The sequence below is a fragment of the Coenobita brevimanus genome, chromosome 54 (genome assembly GCF_032717465.1).
Source record: "Coenobita brevimanus isolate Jiangsu-jjx chromosome 54, ASM3271746v2, whole genome shotgun sequence".
In the NCBI taxonomy this organism is placed as follows: Eukaryota; Metazoa; Arthropoda; class Malacostraca; order Decapoda; family Coenobitidae; genus Coenobita; species Coenobita brevimanus.
This window is the reverse complement of record NC_137007.1, coordinates 52,042-76,150: the sequence shown is the minus strand read 5'-3', so window position 1 is coordinate 76,150 and position 24,109 is coordinate 52,042. Positions and strand designations below refer to the sequence as shown.

Below are 24,109 nucleotides of genomic sequence, written 5' to 3'. Positions count from 1 at the left end.
AGAAGAGGCTGGATGACTCCGTCGCTGATGCCTGTCCAGGATGGAACACAGCACCCCATACTATTAAGCACATTATGGAAGACTGCATTGCTCACAATCACCTACACCAACAACACAATATACACCCTTAGAGAGCTCTGTGGGAAAGCCCGGTCTCGGCCATGGCCTTCCTAAGGGACTCAGGGCTGTTCGGCCAGACTGCCTAGGGAACAACTACTACTACTACTACAGAGAGAGAGAGACAGTTCCAGAGTTGACCTGTTGTATTCATGAAGGAGTGGAAGTAATGGTAAACTTTTGCATTAGAAACTTGAACAGAAAAAGGATGAGAGTTTGTTGCTAGAGAGGTGCTACATGCCTGCCATAGTGGTGGAGGGACACAAGCAGACAGTTCAGAGGAGCAGTGACTGTTGAAGCAGCGATAGAAAATAGATAATAATGTGACAGTGTGGTGAAGAGACAGAGGTTGAAGGGAGCCAGTGAGAGGAGGAGAGTTAATGAGATGAAAAGTCTTTGACTCCACCTTGTTGAGAAGAGCTGTATGTGGGGAGCCTCTCCACACATGAAAGTTGTACTCTACACACGGGCAAATAAAACCTGTATATAAAGTCAGCAGTTGTGCAGGGGTAAAGAACACTTGCCTGTTATAATGCAGATCTTCCTGTTTGCAGGAAGGACAAGGACACTATAGATGCTTCCCCTTACTCTTGTTTTTTCTGCAACAGTAATTTATTGCTGTAAGAGAAACTAGCATGAACTGTTTTTGGTTTTCGTAGTAAAGAAAACCTTCAGATTACCACCAGCAAATCTGCATTCAATGTGAAACTCTTGCTAATACATCCTTCAGTCAGTAATAGGGATAAAAGGTTTCAGAAGCTGTGGCTGATGACTCTATATCATGTACATGTACCATATATCAGTATCTCAGTCCCTTCCCCACCCGAGTGGCTGTATTGTACATCATGTGTACTTACCCCGAATCAGTTTTCCAGTCCCTTTCTTATCCCAGTGTCCTCAGAGTGTGTTCTAGTACAGTACGTTAAGTCCTTTAGTATGATGACGGGGTGTTTATTATGTTACTGTTACCTTTGGATGTTTTTCTTTAGCTTGGGAAATACTGCAGACTGAAGGAGTTAGATACCGGTATCAGTATTGCCTTTGCATTGACTGCTTGAGTATGTATAACTCTTTTATACAACTGCTGCTCACCTTCCTCCCCTTCCCCTGAAAGGAGACAGAGGCAGCAGTGGCTTGCAGTCCACCAGCTTCACATTCAGATGAGCTTGAGATCATATCAGTAGCAACAGCTCCTTACTTCAGTGTTCCCTATCCCCACCTGACCCATAAGCCATCCACCTCTTTTGTTACACTTCCATTCCAGAGCAGGAGTTAGCTTGGAATTCATGAGTTGCTAAGTGAACTGAGGGCCATATTTTAATTGGCATCAGAAACTTTTTCTGTGCCTCCCCTCCTCTCTTCCTACTTCTCCCATCTTTCCTGTCACTTCTTTTTGCTTTTCTTTCCTTTACAGGTGGCTTTACATTGAGTGACAAGCCAAATGGTTTCCTGTAAGCCAAGAAACCATTTACAACGCTGGGTGGTAACCACATAACCAAACCGTACGTGCTCCCCACGTGTGAACAAGTGGGTTGGTAGAGGGTTAGTGCCTCTCCCCTTAAAACAAATAACTCAAAGTCAAATGGCCACCCCTTAAGGGATTATGGTGTCTGGCAATAGATAGATAGATAGATCAGAAACTTCATTAGGCCCCTTCTGTGGTGATTTGTTTTTAATATATCACTTGCACATTCTGTTTTAAGTTATTTTTATCATTTTAATATTGACCTTTATTGCATCATTAATATGAAAAAGGATTACAGTACTAAGGGGTGATGTGTAAAATAAATTGATGAAGAGGCAGAGCTAATTTCTGAAGCGGTTAGGACTGGGGCGTGCTATCAATTTCCTGCTGACTAATAACAAAATTATCTGGGTGGAGGGAGATACTGTATGTGATAAAAACCCTGGGCCATATTCTGAATGGCATATGAGGCTTTGTAGCACCTCTTTCTTAGCAGTTTATTGTACATCAAGCACTTTAACATTCTCTTATATGTTATTTATGTTATTATAATATCGACATAATTTGCATTAATAACAGTACATGAAGATATTGAAGTGGAGTGTGCAAAATAAATAGATAAAGAAAAGCTGTTACAGAATTGGTATACCACCTAGAATGTGGCCCCATTGGCATTTTATCTACTGTACATGTCTGTTTCCTGACTCCATATCCCAGTGTCTATTCCAGGATGACAGGGACAAAAGGACTTCCTCATGACCTCCAGTGTTTTCTAACTCTCCATTCAGGGCATTTCACAGAGCTCTTTCCAAGTCCTTTTTTTTTTCTTTTTTCTTTTTTTTTTTTTTTTTTTTTTTTTTTCTTCCCCCCCCCCCACACTTCAAGCAGTTTCTTTAGTAAGTTGCTGATGGGTTAACTTACTAAAGACAATCAGTAAAATATTGCTCATGCTTTACTACAGGGTATGCTGTTCATGTGGTCAGAAGGGAATGAATGATGTGTGAATGATTTTATGGTCCATTTCGCTTGGCAAGACATTCTGTATGAATGGGAAATTGTTTGATTCTTCCATGAGAAGTATCAGTATAATCTTACATAATTTACTTTGTTGCCTCAAAGCTACCTTGAAAGGAAGCTTCATATTGAAAAAACAGCCACAACTGAGAAACTTTGCCAGAGTATTTTTTTTTTTTTTTTTTATGCAAGGAAGAAGGAACCAAAGCCCAGGAGCCTGCAATACCATTCCTGTCAAGAAAAAACAGAAACAATACAACAGAGAGCCAAATTCAAGATCCGTTCATTTCAAGATGCCCGGACACACTGTGTTTGAAAGACTGAATATCATAGGAAGTAGGAAATACAGACAGAGGGAGACGGTTTCAGAGTTGACCTCTTGTCTAAATGAAGGACTGGGAGTAATAGTTAACTCTTGCATTAGAGGGTTAGACAGAAGGGATGAGAGTTTGTTGTTAGACGGGTGCTACATGCCTGTTACAGAGGTGGAAGTATGCAAGCTGATAGTTCAAAGGAGCAGTGACCATTGAAGTAGGGATAGAAAAGAGATAAAGATATATCAGTGCAGTCAAGAGACAGAGGTTGAAGGAGCCAGTGAGAGGAGGAGAATTATAGAGATGAAAAGCACTTAACTCCACCCTGTTGAGAAGAGCTGTATTTGGGAAGCATCCCCACACATGAGAGTTGTACTCTGCACTAGGGCGAATAAAACTCGTGTATAAAGTCAACAACCGTGTAGGGGTAAAGAAGGTATGGAGTCAGCTTAGCAAACCTGATCTCTTGGAAGCAGATTGTAGAACTGATGTAATTTGATCTTTCCAAGATAAATCCTGAGAGAATGAAACCCCAGGTATGTCTAAGGATGATGCAGGATTGAGCTGGATATTATTAAACATTATTGGGTACTCCTGCTAAAGATTTTGTTGGGTTGATAGGTGTAAGAACTGAGTCTTTGATGCATTAAAAACAACAAGATTACTTTTACCCCAGTCAGAGATACAAGCCAAGTCAGACATTAGGTGTGCCATAGTCTCATTCTGTGTTTGTTGAAGTAATTGCTGAGATGGACATTGCAAGAACCAAGTGGAAAAGTGAAGGGTGGAATCCTCAGTGAATAAGTAGATAGGGTTAAATGTACAGTTGTGTTCATGAGTCCCGATACACATGTAGTCATGTTGGCTACTGTTGTGTCCACCACTGGTAGGATGTTTAACTATTTCACTTGCTACCTGGTCAGATTATGTTCAGTGTATCAGGCAGTAGATAGATAGGCATCTAGCAATAGATAGATAGTATCAGGCAGTAAGTGCAAAAGTTCCATATTCCAAAAGCAGTGAGCACTACAATAGACAACATGCCCTCATGTGTAACGGGACTCATGAAAGCGACTGTACAGCTTAGAAGGTCATTGATGAATAAAAGGAAGAGAGTTGGTGATAGGACAAGGTCCTGTAGAACACCACTGTTGATAGATCTAGGAGAAGAACGGTGGCCATCTACAGCAGCATCTATAGAATGATCAGAAAGGAAGCTATAGATGAAAGCACAGATAGAAGAATAGAAACTGTAAGAGGGCAGTTTGGAAATTAAAAATTTATCCCAGACTGTATCGAAAGCCTTTGAGATGTCAAGTGCAGTGGCAAAGCTTTTGCCAAAGTCCTGAAAGGAAGATGACCAGGAGTCTGAAAGGTAGGTGAGAAGATTGCCAGTGGAGTGTCCTTGACGGAACCCATACTGACGATCAGAAAGAAGGTTGTGATAGGAAAGGTGCTTTAAATTTTTAAGTGAAGAATACAGTAGACTCAAAAACTTTGAGACACAAGATGTTAAAGCAACTGGGCAATAGTTACAGGGTTGGGAATGGTCACCGTTCTTTGGGGACAGGCTGAGTAAAAACAAACTTTCAGCAAAAAGGATAGGTACAAGTTGACGGACAAAGGCGAGTTTACCAAGGCAGGGTGTAAGCACAAAAGCACAGTTCTTGAAAACAACAGGAGGGACCCCACCAGCCCCATATGCCTTGTTAGTTTTGAGGCCAATGATGGCAGAAAATACATCAGTTGATGAAATTTAAAATCAACCATGAGGAAGTCAGAGGGGAGAAGTGATGGAGAAACAGCACTTGAATTGTCCAAGGTGGAATTGGAGGAGAAAGTCTGAGCGAAGCCATGAGAGTAGAAAAGAGGAGGGAAGGATGATGAGGTAAAGTTGATAGAAAGGTTTTTGGCAAGGTACCAGAAGGACTGGGGAGAATTCGAGTTCAAGAGTTGAGAGCATTCAGTATGGATGAAATTATTTCTAGCAGAGTGAAGAACACACTTAGCACAATTCTGGGTAGAAACATAAAAAAGATGTGATACAGGGGTGGGTTGGCTCCAGTGCCTTTTATAGGCCCTCTCCTTGTTGTGGACAGCATTAGAACAAGCATGATTTAACCAAGGCTTTTTTTTTTTGCATTACTCAAAGGATATGAGAAAGGAATGTACACTTCCATGCCCAAGTGTGCATAAGGCACACTGAAATGGCTCCCGGCCATAGAAGCAATAATCATTCCAGGGAAAATCAAAGAAGTAATGCCTGAGGGCCTCCAGATCAACGGCTCCAAAGTGGCACAACCGACATTTCGTTGGAGTGTCCTCAGGCCATACTGGAGCGATAGGACAGGTTAAGGTAATAAAGTTGTGATCGGAGGAGCCCAACAGAGAGGAAAGATTAACAGCATAAACAGAAGGATTAGTAGTAAGAAAGAGGTCATGTATGTTGGAACTCTCTCCAAGATGGTCAGGGCTACAGGTTGGGTGCTGTACAAGCTGCACTAGGTCACTAAGGATAGAAAAGATGTGGGCCTGTTCACCAGGTGGATGAGTGAAAGGAGAGGAGAGCCAAAGGTGGTGGTGAACATTGAAATCCCCTGGAGTGGAGATTTCAGAGAAAGGAGAAACGAATAGGATGTGTTATGAAGGGGGTTTTACCAGTTAGGTAGTCTCGTACCTTCGAGACGTTTCTGGTACTGTAAGTTTCGATATAAGTCGTCAGAGTTGCCAGTTTGCCTGGTGTTTGTGAGTGTAGTTATTTCGTAAGTTAAACATTCATTTATTTTTGTGCTCTTTTTCTCAGTAGTGTTTTATTTAAGTAATTGCTTGTTAAAATATATAATTTAAGTTCGTATGGCAACTGGTGGTTCTGAAGAAGATGAGGTCTGAGATCTTGGATGAGTCCCATAACCAGATCACTAGTGGGCACCTGGGAAGCCAGCTGCGACGCAAGTTCTACTGGATTGGCATGTGTCAGGATGTTGAAGAGTGGTGTCGGACCTGTGATGTGTGCTGTGTCAAGAAGAGGACCAAGACCTTCCTAGGAGTGGACTGTGCGGAAGAACAAGGACATTGTCAGAACTCTAGCATGTTTTGATGTCTCGTAGTTGGTAACTGTTGTTGTTAGGGTTGATGCAAGACAGTATGTCCTAGAATGTTGGAGAAGTGGACGTTTCTAGAACAGTGCAAGCTTATATAAGGATGAGGTAGAGATTATTACAAGTTTAGTGAGGTGTCAAGTCAATTTGGAGTTTAGTCGGGTTTCAGGTCAGTTTGTGTGAAGTGCAGTCAGTTTTGGTGCACTGTCAGTGTCGGTGAAGGTTGTATGTTTTTGGTACTTGTGAAAACAGTGGCAAACAGTGACGGGTTATTGAAGTCTGTATATTGCTGGAACTTGAGAAGACAGTGAAGTGTATTAAGTGTAATTACTGTCAGTGAAGATTATTTTCAGTACTTGTGTAATAAGTGAAGTGTTAGCAAGCATTAAGTGTACTAACTGTGAAGTGTTGTTAAACATTAAGTGTAACTGCAATCTATAAAGTGTGTATAGCTCCAGTGCTTGTGAGAACAGTGAAGTTGAAAAGCATTAAGTGGAATTATTTGGAAAATAAAGACAGTGAACTTTAAGGAGCCAGAGTTTATTTTCGCCTCAGCTGATCTTGTGTACTGCACACCTAAAGGCTGACCATAAGAAGAACAACTCACTGGGCAACGTCCTTCCTGTACTGTACTACTGCTGTTGGAGCCTGTGGCAGTGTGGGGACTGAGACGTAACACTGGTGTCAGGAGTGGGATTATTATTTCAGGGCTGCAGTGAGGCTAATCTTCGACATGGAACAAGAGTGTCCAGACTAGAGGCCAAGCTAGGCAGGAAGAGGGATCGCTGGGTGAAATTATGAAACTTTTACAAGCACTCCAAGGACAATTACAGGCACAGAGTGTATAACTAGAGGCACGGGGTGAAAAACTAGAGGCACAGAGTGAAGGACAGAAACAACTCCAAGCACAGTTACAGGCCCAAAATGAAGTGCTCAGGAATGAATTTAAAGAACAGTTACAAGCACAAAGTGCCCAACTACAGGCAGCACAGAATGCAGGACAGAAAGAAATCAAAGAACAATTGCAGGCACAGAATGAAGAAGAGAAAGAACGATATGAACGTCTTTGGGAGGCATTACAGGAGCAACAGGGGGAATTACAACTGACCATGCAAGGACTGCCAGATGCATTCACTGGGGATATCAAGGAAGAACTGCAACAGCTTAAGGAGGAAGTAGATGCCAAGCTAGAGGAGCCGAAGTATGAGGTAAGCAATAATGTGACAGAGTGTAAACAGCATGTAGATGAACAAATGAAAACAGTTAATGAGGAAATAGTGACGGAGTGCAAACAGCATGTGGAAAACCAGCTGAAGATTAGCGAGCAAATAGTGACAGAGTGCAAACAGCATGTGGGGAACCAGCTGAAGATTAGTGAGGGAATAGTGGCGGAGTGCAGACAGCATGTAGACGACCAGTTGAAGTCAATTAGTGAGGAAATAGTGATGGGGTGCAGACAGCATGTAGATAACCAGTTGAAGCATGTAGTCAATCATGAGAAGATAATTAGCGAGAAAATTGAGGCTGTAGAGAAATATTGCATTGCTGGGCCTCAGGTCAGTGTACAGGGAGCATATGAAGGGAATGGACAGTGTATGGTGAATCTTGACGGATCCCGGGCTTCTGAAGATGGCACTACAGGGCTGAATAATCAGAATACAGAAGTTGTAAGTCCTGGACTTAATTATGATGCCCTAGTTATTAGGCCCCAAACCAGTGAAGTGCATGGCTATAATGAGGATCCGGTTAAGAAGAAACCTCAAGAAAGTGATGGTAGTGTATCTTGGGAAGCTTACCGTGCACAGTTTGAGTTACTTGCGGATCAGAGTGGTTGGGATGATAAGAAGAGGGCTGCAGAAGAACCACCACCAAAGAAATGCAGAAGAACCTTGATGAATAGTGTGCGAGAAGACAGAGGAACAGACAGCAAGGAGTGTAGTAGGAATGGGAATCATAGGAAGAAATGCAGCTGTACTGTAGTGATGGGTCCGGCGTCGGACGAAGAGGACTGGGGAGGATGCAGATGGAGGGTGCAGATTTGCAACCAGTGCTGGAGTGGCTGCAGCGGAGTGCAGTGTGACCATCACGGAGAGGAGTTTCCAGGTTGGGCCCTGTGACCAGAAGCTGCTGGAGTCAGTGGAAACTTCTTCGTTGCAATGGACTTCTGGAGTGTCAGTGGGAGACGCCCAATGGCCTCAGCAAGTGTTGGCAACTGGTGGTTCCGAAGTTGATGAGGTCTGAGATCTTGGATGAGTCCCATAACCAGATCACTAGTGGGCACCTGGGAAGCCAGCTGCGATGCAAATTCTACTGGATTGGCATGTGTTAGGATGTTGAAGAGTGGTGTCGGACCTGTGATGTGTGCTGTGTCAAGAAGAGGACCAAGACCTTCCTGGAGGAGTGGACTGTGCGGAAGAGCAAGGACATCGTCGGAAGCGGCATAGAAGAAGACCTGATAAGTTGAAAGATTATTTTGTGTATAGTTAGATGTTTCGTTAGGATTAGGGTTTATATTTGTGTATATTGTGTAGTTTTGTTGGGACGACAAAGAACTAGGGAGGGGGTAGTGTTATGAAGGGGGTTTTACCAGTTAGGTAGTCTCGTACCTTTGAGACGTTTCTGGTACTGTAAGTTTCGGTACAAGTTGTCAGAGTTGCCAATTTGCCTGGTGTTTGTGAGCGTAGTTATATGGAAGTTAAACATTCATTTATTTTTGTGCTCATTTTCTCAGTAATGTTTTATTTAAGTAATTGCTTGTTAAAGCATGTAATTTAAGTTCGTATGGTTAATGATTTAGAGTGTTATGTAATGTGAGAACTCTAGCATGTTTTGATGTCTCGTAGTTGGTAACTGTTGTTGTTAGGGGCTGATGCAAGACAGTATGTCCTAGAATGTTGGAGAAGTGGACGTTTCTAGAACAGTGCAAGCTTATATAAGGATGGGGTAGAGATTATTACAAGTTTAGTGAGGTGTCAAGTCAATTTGGAGTTTAGTCGGGTTTCAGGTCAGTTTGTGTGAAGTGCAGTCAGTTTTGGTGTACTGTCAGTGTCGGTGAAGGTTGTATGTTTTTGGTACTTGTGAAAACAGTGGCAAACAGTGACGGGTTATTGAAGTCTGTATATTGCTGGAACTTGAGAAGACAGTGAAGTGTATTAAGTGTAATTACTGTCAGTGAAGATTATTTTCAGTACTTGTGTAATAAGTGAAGTGTTAGCAAGCATTAAGTGTACTAACTGTGAAGTGTTGTTAAACATTAAGTGTAACTGCAATCTATAAAGTGTGTATAGCTCCAGTGCTTGTGAGAACAGTGAAGTTGAAAAGCATCAAGTGGAATTATTTGGAAAATAAAGACAGTGAACTTTAAGGAGCCAGAGTTTATTTTCGCCTCAGCTGATCTTGTGTACTGCACACCTAAAGGCTGACCATAAGAACAACAACTCACTGGGCAACGTCCTTCCTATACTGTACTACTGCTGTTGGAGCCTGTGGCAGTGTGGGGACTGGGACGAAACAGATGTTTTCCATCATAGATGTAAGATAGTCGTAGAATTTTCATAGTCAGTAGATTTATGGGATAAGTAAATAGCACTGATATATTTAGTCAGAGAATGACAGGAAAGCCGAAGCCAGAGAGTATAGAATTCAGAAGAATCGTGTTCAGGAACACGAGAGCAAGATAAGTCGTTGCGTACATATACGCAGCAGCCACCTTTGGCTCTGAAATGAGTCTAGAGAAAGTAAGATGATACAGAGAAGGCTTTGCTATCATTTGCCTCAGACAGCTGAGTCTCAGTTAAGAAGAGGTGAGGTTTAGAGGAGGAGAAATGGTGCTCAACAGAGAGAAAGTTAGAGGAGAAGCCACGAATGTTGCAGAAATCCAGAAGAAGTGAGTCAGACAGTGGTTCCAGGCAACTCATTGAGTCGTCACTGGGATAGTAGTTGGTGGTGGGAGCATTTATGCCCCCCCCCCCCCAGGGACTCCGAGACTTGGTTATTTTCTTTTAAATTCTGAATAAGATGTGTAGTGTGTAATGTGCATGTAGTTTAGTGTTGGCAGGTAGAGACACTTGTATTGGAGAGCTTGCTGGCATACTCTCAGTGTTACTGAAACACTGAAAAAGTACAGCAAAGGGGGATGGTCAGGAACTAGTCCCGAGGGCTGATGAAACGGGAGCTCCTGCTCTCCTTGTCATCAGCTTTCCATCCACCTTGGGAATACCCTGTACTGCTTTGCTCGACTGGTGATGCATCTTTGTCGAGAGAAGTTTGGACACTGTAGGAGTAGATGTTTAGTGTTGTGTGTGTGGTATAGACGTCATTCACACTGAAACATGAGAACTTAAGGATGACAGTGTCCATAGGTACAAGTTTACTTAAATAAGAATGATAAAATAGATATGCTATGTCCCACTGGTAGACAGGACATCATGTACAGAAATGTGAGTTGGATACCCTGTATGTAATGCCATAGTCATAGACAGATCCCCATATGCAGAATGATGAGATGGATATGTAATGCCACACAAGTGGACAGAACATCATGTGCAGAGTGAAGAAGATGGATGGGCATTGAGTCAGTTTGTGAGATTAGGCACACTTGTACATTAAGATAGTTTGTACATATGGAGAGGATAAGTAATTTTAGTACTAAGTAATGTGCTACACAACTTTATATATGCAAGGGACAACCCCTGTGAGCAGATCAAGGCGAACATGATTGTAAGAATGAACCTTAGGATCAGGTGACTTGACAGGAATACTGTATTGTGGGAGACTGAACATCTTGGAGAGCAACTGTCAGATGAATAAGATATGGCCCTTGCAAATTCTGAACACTGCCCCTCAAAATGTACCTATGCTTGTATATGTAATGTTGAGTCAGAAGTTTGCAGTATTTATAAGACATTTCATATTAAGTACTATTTTCCCCTACAGCTATGACTTTAAGAGAGGAGTACTTTTATTTGATATTTGATTATGATTTTGGTTATTCCCTTCAAGTGAAAACTTATTTTTTTCTGGTTTAAATGTTAATGTGATCTAACCATCCTGTGTTCTCCCCCTCCTTCCACTGTTTCCCTGTCCCTAGCAGCTCCCTTCCACACATCCCTTGTAGATTCCCTTCACGTCCCCATGTCCCCCCCTACAGGGTTCATCCGCGGCCGCTCAAATTCCCTACGCGTCGATGATATTCTCATGCGACGATCAAACTCTCTTCGTCAAGGGCTGGAGGCCACGCGTAAGATCAACAGCTTCGAGGAGCTTGGCATCAATCCTTTAACACCTTTGACCAGAGACCAGCGCACTGGGTCTATCAAAATACCCACCAATGGATCCATTGGCCTTGAGGTGGGTGTTACATAGATAAACAGACACAGAAATCACACAGACCAGAGACCACCACACCAGTTTCATCAAAATTCCCACCAAAGGATCTGTCAGCCTTGAGGTGGGTGTTACATAGATACACAGACACAAAAAAAACGCAGACCAGAGGCATACGTGTAGTAGTAGTAGTAGTTGTTCCCTAGGCAGTCTGGCCGAACAGCCCTGAGTCCCTTAGGAAGGCCATGGCCGAGACCGGGCTTTCCCACAGTGCTCTCTTAGAGTGTATGTTGTGTTGTTGGCTTAGGTGATTGTGTGCAATGCGGTCTTCCATAATGTGCTTAATAGTATGGGGTGCTGTGTTGCATCCTGGACAGGCATCAGCGACGGAGTCATCCAACCTCTTCTGGTAGCTTAAGAGGGCTGGATGGTGCCCACATCTCAGCCTGGCCAGGTGGACCCTGTCCTCACGAGGAAGATATGATTCAGAAGGGTGGATGTCAGGAGGCCGTGCATGCAGCTGTGTGTTGTCTTTAAGTGACTGAATGGAGTGGCGAGTGATCTGAGTGTGGATATGCTTCTGGAAACTGGTCTGAGGTGGGCGAGGGGGGAGAGATGACAGTATTTGTGTATGGTATCGTGTGCTGGGTGTTGTTTTAATGTTCCTTGGTGTGGGTGGATGTGCTGCCATGTACTGTAGTGGATGTTGTGGGTTTGTGGAGGCTGCAGCAAGAAACTGGGTGCCTCTCATGTCTAGGTGATCCTTGACTTTGAGGACTTTGGTTTCTTGATGTAGGTGGTCTGTGGATGTAGTAGCTGTGCAGCCTGTGATTATTTTTAAGGCCTTGTTTTGTATGGTCTGTAGAGTGTTGTAGTGTGTTTTGGTCAGGTTAGAAGCCCAGGCAGGGCTTGCATAATTCATCACTGAACGTATGTATTGTTTGTATACTGTGGTGGTGGTTTCTTTGTTGTGTCCGAATGTTGTATGGGCAAGTGACATCAAAGCATTGAGTCTTGGTGTTATTTTATTTTCAGCGTTTGTGATGTGTTGTTTAAATGACATTGATGTATTGTATGTTACACCAAGGATTTTGTGTGTATGTGTGTGTGGTAGTGGAGTGTTGTTTATGGTGAGGTGTGAGATGTGACTGTGTTCTGCTGTCCAGTTTGTGAGAAGAATAACTGTAGATTTGGCTGGGGCTATTTTGAGCCTGTTTGTGGTGAACCATTCGTGTAGTGTGTTGAGGTAAGGTTGAATGATGTGTACAGCTGTGTTTGCATTTTGGTGTGTACATGTAAGTGTTATATCATCTGCATAGGAAGCTATGTGTATCTGTGGTGTTTGGGGTGTGGGTACGTCGTGCATGTATAGATTAAAGAGTGTAGGGGACAAAACAGATCCTTGGGGGACGCCGTTTGTGAAGTTTCTGTTATTAGAAGACTGACCGGCATATGTTATGTGAGCACATCTGCCTGCTAAGTAGTTTGCCAGCCATCTTTTTGTGTTATTGTGCATGTTTGTGTTGAGTATTTTGTTTGTGAGGTTGTGGTAGGGGATGGCATCAAAAGCTTTGCTATTGTCTAGTGTGACTAGGAGTGTTCTGTGTGGAGGCCTAGCTGAATTCATGCCATCGAAAACTCTCTGTGTAAGGTCTGTAAGAAGGGTGTTTGTGGAGTGTAGTGGCCTAAAGCCATGTTGTGACTGGGCTAGGGGAATGTAAGGTGTGACTAGTTGTAGTATCAGTCGTTCAGTGACTTTAGAGGGGGTGCAGAGGAGTGTGATGGGGCGATGTGAGGAGGGTAACGTGGGGTCTTTGTTGGGTTTAGGGATAGTGATGATATTGCCATGCTTCCAGATGTTGGGTACAGTATTATGTTGTTTGAGTAGCTGTAGTTTGATATGTTGGTGAGTGCTTGTATGTCTTGTGGTCCTAGGTGTTTAAGGGGAATGTTGCTTATGTTGTCTGGTCCACAGGCAAATGAGTGCTTGAGGATGTTAATGATGTGCTTCGTCTGGTTGTAAGTGAAAGGTGCGTAGTCTGGGTCTGTGGGGAACTGTCTCTTATGTCTGATGATACGTCAGTCTTCCGGATGGGGGGTTAGATGGCTGACTTGTGAAAAGTGATTGATGAGAGTGTTTGCTTGTTGTTTGTTTGAGGGTATAGTGTCTGTTGTTGTGATGGCAGCGTGTGATGGTGTGGTGTTGCTGTTGGAAATTGTGATGCTGTTTAGTGTTTTGTAGAGTTTGCTGATGTTTGTATTGTGGTCAGGTGTTTGGAGGTAATTTTTCCAGTTTAGTGTTTGCTGTTCTGATATTTTACTGTTTATCTGAGTGTTGAGTTCTTGTATTTGTTGTATGGTGTCTTGTGTATGGGGTGTTGGGGAGTGTCGCATTGTGTCTAGTTGTCTGATGAGGCCTTGAATTTCTGGTGTGAAGTTGGGGTTGTGTCTCTTTCTGTTGCCTCTAGGGATGTGTCTTTTGTCTGCATTTTGTATGATTGTATTGAAAGTGTGCACAGCAGTGTTGATGTTTGTGATGGGTGTACTCTTTAGTGTTTCGAAATGTTGTTCTGTTTCAGTTACAAAGGCCTTCCAGTTGGCTCTCTTATAATTATTGTATGTGTGTTTGTGGACAGCTGGGGTGATTCTGGTTTTGGTAGTGATGATGATTGGGAGGTGATCAGGACCTAAGGTTTTGACCACTCTCCATGATGTAATGGGAGCGAGGTTTGGGGAGCAGAAGGTGATGTCTGGAGATGATGGGAGGAAGAGGGCTTGGTGTGGGATATGGGTATGTTGGTCTAGACTGTTTAGTATGAAAAGATGATTTGTCTGGGATTGTAGTAGCAGCCCTCTGTCTGTGTCAGGGTTGTTGACATGCCAGGCCGACAACTTGGCATTGAAATCACCACCCAGGATGATGTTGGGTATGTTAGTGATGTGGTGTATCTGTGGAGAGTAATTGTGTGGTACTGTGGGGGACGATTGTGGGGGAATGTTAATGTTAGCGATTGTTATGTGTGATTTATTACCAGTGCGTATTTTAATTGATTGTATTTCTGTTGTGGTGTCATGTGGGGGGAGAAGTGACTTTGTGTGTGCACTTTTATCTGCAAAGTTGATGGATTTGTGTAGCAGGGTGATGAGTCCACCGCCACCGCTGTCGGCCCGGTCTTGTCGAATGGTGGTGAAGTTATGAAATGTCGGTGTTTTCTGTGCTCTTTGTAGTTTTGTTTCTTGTAAGATGGCAATGTGTATGTTCTGTTGTTTGATGAATTGTGTGAGTTCATGTATTTTGGTGTTTATGCCATCTATGTTTAACTGAAGGATGTTTATGTTGTGTGTGCGATGTGTGTCGGCTGCTGCAGCACGGGGGGGAGGTGGTGTGGGTGGAGGGGAAGGGGTAGGAGGAGGTTGTGATGGAGGTAAGGGTTGAGGTGGATTAGGATGGGTTGGAATGGGAGGAGTTGGGGACTGGATGGTGTGGGAGGGGTCAGTGGGTTTGGCTGTGGAGGTGTGAAGGAAGTAGGAGTAGTATTGGAAGGGGGGTTGATGGGTGGGGGGAAGGAGCATAAGGAGCAGGTCCAGGTGTTTGTGTAATGTTTCCTGGATGCAAGTGTTGTGCAGGTGTAATGGGTCCAGTTCTTGCAGGAGTTGCATTGAACTGAACCCTTTGTCTGTTGGCTCGATGTGATAGGTTTTGAGCATGTCAGACATATGTATTTGTTGGTGGGTCCTGGATTGCTCTCAATGTCCCCGGCTAGAAGAAGTCGTCAAGAAATGACAGCCGGGGAGTCATTTCGCGGTGTAGAAAAAACGGTGTTGTTGTGTGTGTTGTGTTGGGAGATGTGGTACTTGCCCGGGCGACCAAAGACACTCCCAGGTGCTTGAGCCCTGTGAGGGGCCGGGGGGGTTTGCAGTGGTCTGGCCCCCATGCTGTCCTCCTCTTCTCTTCGACAGCCTCTGTGGGGTAGACCCACAGCGAAGACGCCACTGTTCCAGGTCCAGGCATATGTGTTTGTGTGCATGTGTGTATTTGTGCATGGTAAGGGTCTACAGTGAGGCTTGTATACCCAAGTTTTAGTTTACTCAAGTGTTTTGTTCCACAGGTTACTCAGCCAAAGGAATGCTGCTCAGAGACATCAGTGCCATTCATATTTCATGTTGCATACATGTAGTCCTCACATTTACAATACCACACATCTTCAAATGTCACCACCTAGGCATTAATTCCTACTGTCCACAGCTAATACCATCAGAAGAGGTTGGTTCAAAGACAACAATGCTGGTCATGGTGAATACATTTAGCCCTCCTAGGTACCATGTACCACTCACCTTCAAGTCACCACTCAGGCAATAATACCCACCATCTCCGAATAATGCCACTAGAGTAGTGTGGTTCACAGGCTTCATTGCCATCTGTCCAGCTGCAGGGAATCTTTGTTGTTTGCCCTTTCACTTCACATACAGGTATACCTTGATATACGATACCCCTAGATGCGATACCCCAGCTTAACCCGAGGCGTCCCGACAGCATATGGATATGTTGCCACGTTTTATCACAGTGACACCCAATAACGTATCCATACGTTTTGCAGTTGTGAGGTCCGTCATTTGCACATTTTTCAAGTTTCACAGGTGATTTTTGGTAGGCATATGTGGGAGACCTTCCTCTACCCAGTGCCAGGCAGGGATAATGCCTGGCCCCAACTGACCCCCCCTCCCCCCCTGCATGCCATTTTCTCGGCATCTCACATGTTAGCAGTGACGTGGCCAGTAAAGACATGTCACACCACAGTCTCTCCAATGACGAAATTCAAGGCAAAAGTGATTCCTGAGGTGGAGGACAAAGGAAGAAACAAGCCAGAGGAAGAAAGAAGCAGAAGTGATGAGGCGGTAACGTCATTAAAGAAGGTGCCATGTGTTGATGTGTTTGGTGAGTGAACAACACTTATATTGCCTATATTATCGTCTGAAAACCAATATACTTTACTCTTGTACTACATATAAATTTGTACCAGATAATTTAATATCTAACCAACTATGAATGGTTTGGAATAGTTACCCCTCCCTTAGAAAATTTTTTCTGTGGAGCCTGGCCTGGGAGAACATGGTACCAAGGTGAAGGTACTGTTACCTGTACCTTATTCTAAACTCAACTGAGCACTTTCTCTCTGAATTTTTGTTGTTTCTCATAAAAAGCAGAGGTTTTACCAAAAAAAAAAAAAAAAAAAAAAAAAAAAAAAAAAAAAAATCTGCTGGGACTGGGGGAGTCATTCGTTTCGTTTCGTTTTTAAAGGCTCCAACATGCTTGCATGTGTCGGCCTTGGTCACCTAATGGCGGCTCTCCACGCTGCACGATCCATTGCAGCCTCCCTGTTCAGTCCCTTAACCCTAAGGTCACACTTAATGACCTCGTCCCATGTCTTTCTCGGTCTACCCCTCATAACCCCACCCCCAATATTAACACTTCTCACCTTCCTCACCCAATTATCATCCCCCATCCTCTCCACATGTCCAAACCACCTCAATCTACCTCTCCTCATCACAACACCAATACACTCAAGTCCCATCCTACCTCTCAACTCTTCCATTGTAAACCCAGTCCCTTCAGGCCTTGGACGCAGGGACGCACTGCACATCCACCTAATCATTGTCATTTCTGTACGTCTGAGCCGGCGAATGTCTTCCTCCTTCACTGCCCAGGTCTCACTGCCATACAGCATCACACTCCTAACACACGCTGCATACAAAGACCCCTTAGCACGTAGGGAGAGCCCCCTCAATGTCAGGAGAGGCAAGAGCTCCCTGAACTTCTTCCAACCACTTCTCACCCTAGCCACAGAGCTAGCTCCAGCCCCACCTCCAGCACACAACATGTCTCCTAAATAACAAAACTCCTCCACACACTCAAGAGATTCACCAGCAAGTTCAATCCTTTCTCGGACGATCTCCACCTGCTCGCCCCGGCACGCCGTACACATAAAATCAGCATTATCTCGCAGTCTACCTCTGATACCACTACATCTCTTATGCACCCATTTATCACACACACACCGCACAAGATGGAATTACTTCCCACGCCTTGTGGCAAACTGCACACGGCCACTCTCCCTCGTCTTTGACAGTACCGCCACCAACCCTAGATATCATCACTTTTGTTTTATCTGCATTTACCCTTAAACCCTTTTGCCCCATACCATCTCTCCACTTCCTAAACCTTTCCTCCGCCTCCCTTTCATTCTCTGCAATCAACACCAAATCATCAGCATACAACAACTCCCACGGGAGTCCATTTCTAAAGTCTCGTGAAAGGGCTTCAAGTACCATGATAAACAACATGGGACTCAAGACTGACCCCTGATGCACACCAACATTCACGGAAAACTCATCACTCAAATCTCCATACACTCTCACCTGGGTGTGAGCACCCACATACATGGCCATAACCACCCTAATCAGCCACTTCTCCAAGTCAAGCTTTCTCATTGCCCACTTCACCACCTCTCTAGGGACTCTGTCAAAGGCCTTTTCCAAATCAACAAAAACAAAATAAAGATCCCTTCTCCTACCAATATATTTTTCTTGAAGCTGTCGAACAATGAATATGGCATCAGTGTTCCCCCTACCTGGCATAAACCCAAACTGCATCTCATCAATATTCACTCTTTCTCTAATCATACCTTCTAAAACTCTCTCCATTACCTTCATTATCTGATCTAAAAGCTTTATACCTCTATAATTTCCTCTTTCCAGGGCATCACCCTTCCCTTTATACACATTTACAATTACACTCTTCAGCCAATCATCTGGGACAACACACTCATAAATAATCCTGTTTATCAGGTCAGTGACTAAACTCACCCCTATATCGCCTGAGGCCTTCAACATTTCGGCAGTCAACCCAGACACACCTGCTGCCTTCCCCACCCTCATCCTGCCTATTGCCTCACTCACAGTAGCAGTATCAATCAAAGGCCAAGGTGAAAAATTTGCTGGGATGCGGCGGGTTAACGATGGGGATAGACATACCACCATACCCTGCCTAACAATGGTCAAACCCAGTTTAACAATGAGTTTTTATATATTTTTAACCAATTTTGATGTTATTTTAGACAAATTGTGTGTTTAGGTTGATTTATAAACTGTTTTTAGACTAAGATTAATATGTTTTAGCCATAGGTGGAGTGAACATTGTCACTTTGGGGTACAGTTTACCAAGCATGATTTTTTCCAGACTTATATTTGACAATTTTTATATTTTAGTTGTTGGTTTTAGTGAGTTCTTTACAGGTGTAAGGCTTAGGTTAGCTTCATTTACAGCTGTTAGGCCATTTAGATTGGCTTTAAACTTGTTTTGGGGCTTATTTGGGTGGGTTTTGGTTGGGGGGGAGGAATCCTAAGGCTGAAAAACACATCCCATTACTTTACATATTAAATCTACCTCAGTATACGATACCCACCTAAAGATGGGTTTTTACATAACCAGTAGACATGTTGCCGGTTCTGGGTAAACATGGCCAGTGCACTCTGCCATGTACTTAGAAGATTACAGTATATGTATCTTTTAATTTATCATTTGCACTAATCAAGATGTGATAACTTTAATTCTTTGTGGCTGGAGGGAAGCAGCTGCTATGTTGGCGATGATGTCAGTATTCATACTGCAGACGACTATCCAGTTCATCACACAATACAGTACTTTACCAGTAACAGAGATATTAGTTGTACCTACATGGTCACTGTAGATGCAAACTACCCTCTTCAGGTATGTTGTGAAGGAATACATTTCATGGTGTAAATGGGCAATACCTGTTAGGTAAGTAAATTGTGGTGAAATCGACTAGAAGTTGCTCACAGTTACACCATTCCCACGGATGCTCGTACCTCATGAGGTGGAAAGTGTTTAATGTATGGTGTACAGTAACAGTCATATGAGTTTATGTTGGTGTTATGCTCATGAATATTCAATATTTGACCTCTTCACAATTAGTTTTCTGAAAGAACAGTTTCAGTGAGTGACTCTGATCATAAAGTACCTTCAGGAGAGTGCGACGAAATACCGAATCGGCGGTCATTTACCAAATCAACACATAATTAGCGCTTCATCATATAGATTCATACTCACCAAATTATCTGAAATCATGTCAAATTTTTGTATTTAATTTTGCTCACAAAAAAAAATCCAGATTCACAGCGAAAACACTCTAAAATTAACAGAAGTGTTTCTCCTTTAGCTCAACAGCTTGCCTTGGCAGACTTCTGCTTTGTTTAAATATTAATTTAACATACAAATGCATTTACTTGCACTTTAATCAGTATTTGTGCAAAATAGAAGTCTGTCAAGGCGTGTTGGCGATCTAAGGTAGAATACCTGCACATTTCGTTCTGAATCCTAATATTCTATTAACAGTTAAATTAGCATATTTTTTTTGACTGAATTTCAGATAATTAGGTGTGTATGAAGCAATATGGTGAAGAATATAATATTTTCACAACAGTAAAGAGTGCATTCCAGCACTGGGAACTTCCAACGAGCAGCCTGCCACACTGCTTTCGTTTATTGTTATTGGATGGTACACAGAGGACTAATTTCCCTAGTGTGCTTTTGTCAGTGCACTTACACGTTGAAACGAAACATTAGCAATTATTCCTCTTGTCGTTGGGCATTCTTGGAGGTCAGAAATGTGCACAATGTATGCAGGCCAAATGTAAACAAAGTAGAGTAGGCTGCCTTAGTGTGAGTAGTGACATCATGACCAATCAGAGGCCGTTTCAGAGTCACGTGATTTTTCAGCTACTTTATCTGTTATTTTTTCATGTTTCTGCACATTTTTTTTGGAGATAATGGTTGACATAGTTATTTTCTGCATATTTTTTAACCCATACTAGTATCTTACTTCAAAAAAATTTTGACCAGAAACTCGTCTATTGCATCGTATACCTGTACAGGGGTATACCTGTACCTTCACATTTCTCTACTCTTGCAGTAATTCCAACCATCTACAGGTAACGCCACCCGAGGAGTGTGAGTCAGATGCATCAGTGCCGTCCATCCAGTTGCAGGGAACCATTGTCTGACAGCCACCCTCCCCTCGCCCTGCCAGAGTCTGGTTCCACATGAGCGGGGCACGTGGGATGGTGGGTCGATCTCGCTCCCCGAAACTCTGACGTTCGCCTGCCACCTTCACAAGCCGACCAGCGCTGGGCCCTGCCCCCTGGCCACACTCACAGTGAAGGTGGCACGCACATTCAAATCCATCATGCAGCTGCTCCAGATGCTTTAGAATCCGTTAATATATTCCAGATTAAAATTTTACTTGGCCGTGACTGCACCCTTCCACAACTGCCCATGCTCCCTCACTCTGACTACATCACTTGTAACTGTATTTCATATTTTAGATTTGGTTGTAGTTACAGCTGATGGAGTTAGATTGGTGATGTAAACGAAGGCATGAAAGGATGTAAGTCATGGCTGAAGGTAATTCCCATTTGGAATGGGCTATAAACACAGACGACAATTTCTGCCACTTTGGTTGGTCTGTGGATTTTATTGTAGTTGGTACTGGAGACTTTCTAATACCTCAGCTTTAGCAGTTTAGTGTTCTGTTACAAATTATTTATACAAGCCATGGCACCACTAGATGGGATCAGTAATATACAGTTGAAAATCAAAATGCATTGTGCAGAATAAGTCACTCAGAAAGATGTTTTATGAAGTCTTCTGTCCTACCTGTAATATGGCTTTCCCTCACCAAACCATTTTAATCCCTTAACTCGTGGTCAGTTTTGGAGAGGAATGCTTTCATATGGTGACGCTGACATAGCTGAACAGGTGAGCTGCTTGGTTATACACGTACAAATGTCCCTCATATCATTCCCAAAACTCCTGAAAGTGGGTGGTGGACTGCTTGAGAAGGGCAGTATCAGTCCACTGAATTCACATTTCACTTGACCCTGAAGCTACTACTACCACTACTACTACTGCTACTACCACTACCACAACAACTACTTCAACTACTACTACTACTACTACTTCAGTACAGTATTACCACTACAGTACCATACTACTACTACTACAGTACTACCACTACTGTTACTACTACTTTGGTACTACTGCTGCACTACTACTACTACAGTACTGCTACCACCACTACTAATATTACTACTACTACTACTACAGTGCTACTCCTCCTCCTCCTCATATTTGTATGGCTGATTTATAAAGTGCATCAAAAGGATAGCCTACAAATGCTCTGGTTTAATCAGCCTCAGAAGTTTATAACATTTGATGTATAATTGCTTGTCATAGACACCAAAGTGGCAGATGTGTCGTTATTGTTGTTGTTTATTGTGGCCAGTATTCTCGTCAGTTATCCACTTCATCTCAGTGATGTACAATGTTTTTCATTCTAGCCCTGCAATCAACAGGATTTTATTCATGTTAGTATCATTTTTTTTTTTTTTTTTTTTTTTTTTTTACTGAATGGGTTAAGTACATGTAGTCTGTTTTTTTTTTTTTTTTTTTTTACTGAAGGGGTTAAGTAGTCTCCTTCAACCCCTTCATGATATGATGTCATCCCCCTAGTTTAGTAAAGTGCTTGGTAGTTGTAAGAATAAAATTTTAAGGTATGTCATTTGATTGAAGGGGAGGTTAACTGCTTCATTCTAATGATTTAAAGTATAGTCTTGCTCCCACCAGATTTTTTTTTGCAAATACGCTTCAGTAAAATAGTAAAGGGGTGAGTGAAGGCTTTATCTAACCCCTCCAGTTTGGAGTCACAGTTAAGCTGAATAAGATAACCTGTATGTAGCAAGAATGAAACACAAATGCATCAATGGATTTAAAGTTTTAAAGAAAAGCGCTTAGGAGGCTTTGTATTACCTCTTCCATAATTATTTATTTTGCATGTTATGCCTTATTATTCTCATGTATGTTATTTATATATTTTTTATATGTGCATAGGTGACATAAATAACATACAAGGAAATATTAATGTATTATATGCAGAGATAAATTGGTAAGGAAGAAGAACTCGCAGGCCACAGCTGATGGGAATATGGCCCAGTTCATCTCTGGAGGCATCCTTCATCTATCTGAGGCTCAAGTAAAGATCTGGATTCACATGCAGACTTACAACCAATTCCCAGCTGTAATTGTGGTGTGAAATTATAGACTGCAGGAAGAACAGGGAGAATGCAGACTTCCTGTGTTTTAGGACCATTTTATTGTTGTAAGTGTGATTTGAAATATTTGCTGGATGGGCTGGGAAAGTGCAGAATCTTCCTATGTTCCTTGTTCTATCTATCTACCAATAGCCAGACACCATAATCCCATAAGGGATGGCTGTTTGACTTTGAGTTAATTGTATTATAGGGAGGGGCATTAACCCTCCACCAACTCACTTGTTAACATGTAGGGAACACATACTGGTTGGTTATATGGTTACCACCCAGTATTGTAAATAGTTTCCTGGCTTACAAAGAACCTTTAGGCATGTCATTCAATGTAGAGCCATCTGAGAAGGAAAGAAGAGTGATAAAAAGTGAGTGGAGAGATAGTAGAAATAGGAAGAGAGGAAAGAAAGCACAGAAAAAGAATGATAAAGGCAAAGGAAGAAATAGGACAGCACTATATCAAGTGAGTGGTTGATGGTTGCCACTACCTACTGCTAAAGCAAAGTGTAGTAATATGATGACAATTATTATATGTTACTTTCTCTTACAGAATGGACAAGGAAAGAAAACTGCATAATCTTCACATGTCTCTTGTTCTTTCCACAGAAGCAAAACTTAGTGTGGCCCCAGCCACAACTAGTTGTGAACCAGATGGCTGCAGGTTGCTTCCTTTTCCTCCAATCCACCATCTTTCTTTTGGAGGATAGGGAAGAAGACGAAGAACATTTGTATAATAGGACTGCAGAGATGTATCTGTCTGTCTATAGCCAGACGCCATAATCCCGTGAGGGGTGGCTTTTTGTCTTCAAGTCAGTTGTGTTACTGGGAGGGGCACTAACCTTCCACTAACCCACTTGTTGACACGTAGGGAACACGTATGGGTTGGTTATATGCCGTTATACTACTGCCATTGCATAAGAACATCCCTCTCCAGCAGCTAAAGGCAAGTTAAGAGGATGATATTAGTGCCACTGCAGGAAGGCATCCCTGTCCAGCACCAAAAGCTGAGTCATGAAGGGGGATTGATGCCAAGTTATGAGGAGGCATTGATGTAAGTTTGTTTGTGATTCTGGTGCTAAGTGTTATTAAGGCCACAGTTGCTTGGTTGAAGTGCTGTTGGATGTACATGCGGGACTGGATGCTGTGTGAAACTTGTGTACAAAACTTAGGTAAAGTTTTATTTTAATAGCAATCTTATATAATTTAAAGTTTTATTTTGAAAGCATTCGTATATAATTATATTGTAAGATTATCAGATCTTAAACTTATGAAAGAACCCCTTCAGTCTATTGAAGTACTGTACTGTTATGTTAAATTCTAAATCAGCTTAATGGAGATTTGTTTCTCATCTAGAGAGGTTAGATATAGCCTTCATTAAACCTTTCACTGTAAGACATCTCTGAGCTAAATGAAATCACTAATTGGTAGCAAGAATGTTAGAAAATATAAGTCCTCAGGGTGGGGTGGTTCAGGATTGTCCACTTCACTCAGATGATGTATTTTAAAGTTTACTTCCGTTTCCTCTAAATTTTGTTTAACACCAGAAGGGCCTCAGGTGATGAAGGAGTCAAAGAAGGCTACATCTTTCCTCCCCCCCC

General features: G+C 42.6%; 1 protein-coding gene across 1 annotated transcript in view; it reads left to right on the top strand.

Annotated features, from left to right (window-relative positions):
• LOC145400916 (potassium channel subfamily T member 2-like) overlaps positions 1-20,666 on the top strand; it is a 222,844-nt gene extending 202,178 nt beyond the window's left edge. The window contains exons 30-31 of the mRNA XM_080273274.1: positions 11,158-11,357; positions 20,343-20,666. Of these exons, the coding sequence (XP_080129400.1) occupies positions 11,158-11,357; positions 20,343-20,414 (272 nt within the window). The 3' untranslated portion in view covers positions 20,415-20,666. The remainder of the gene's footprint in view (positions 1-11,157; positions 11,358-20,342) is intronic.
• Positions 20,667-24,109: the final 3,443 nt, after the last annotated feature.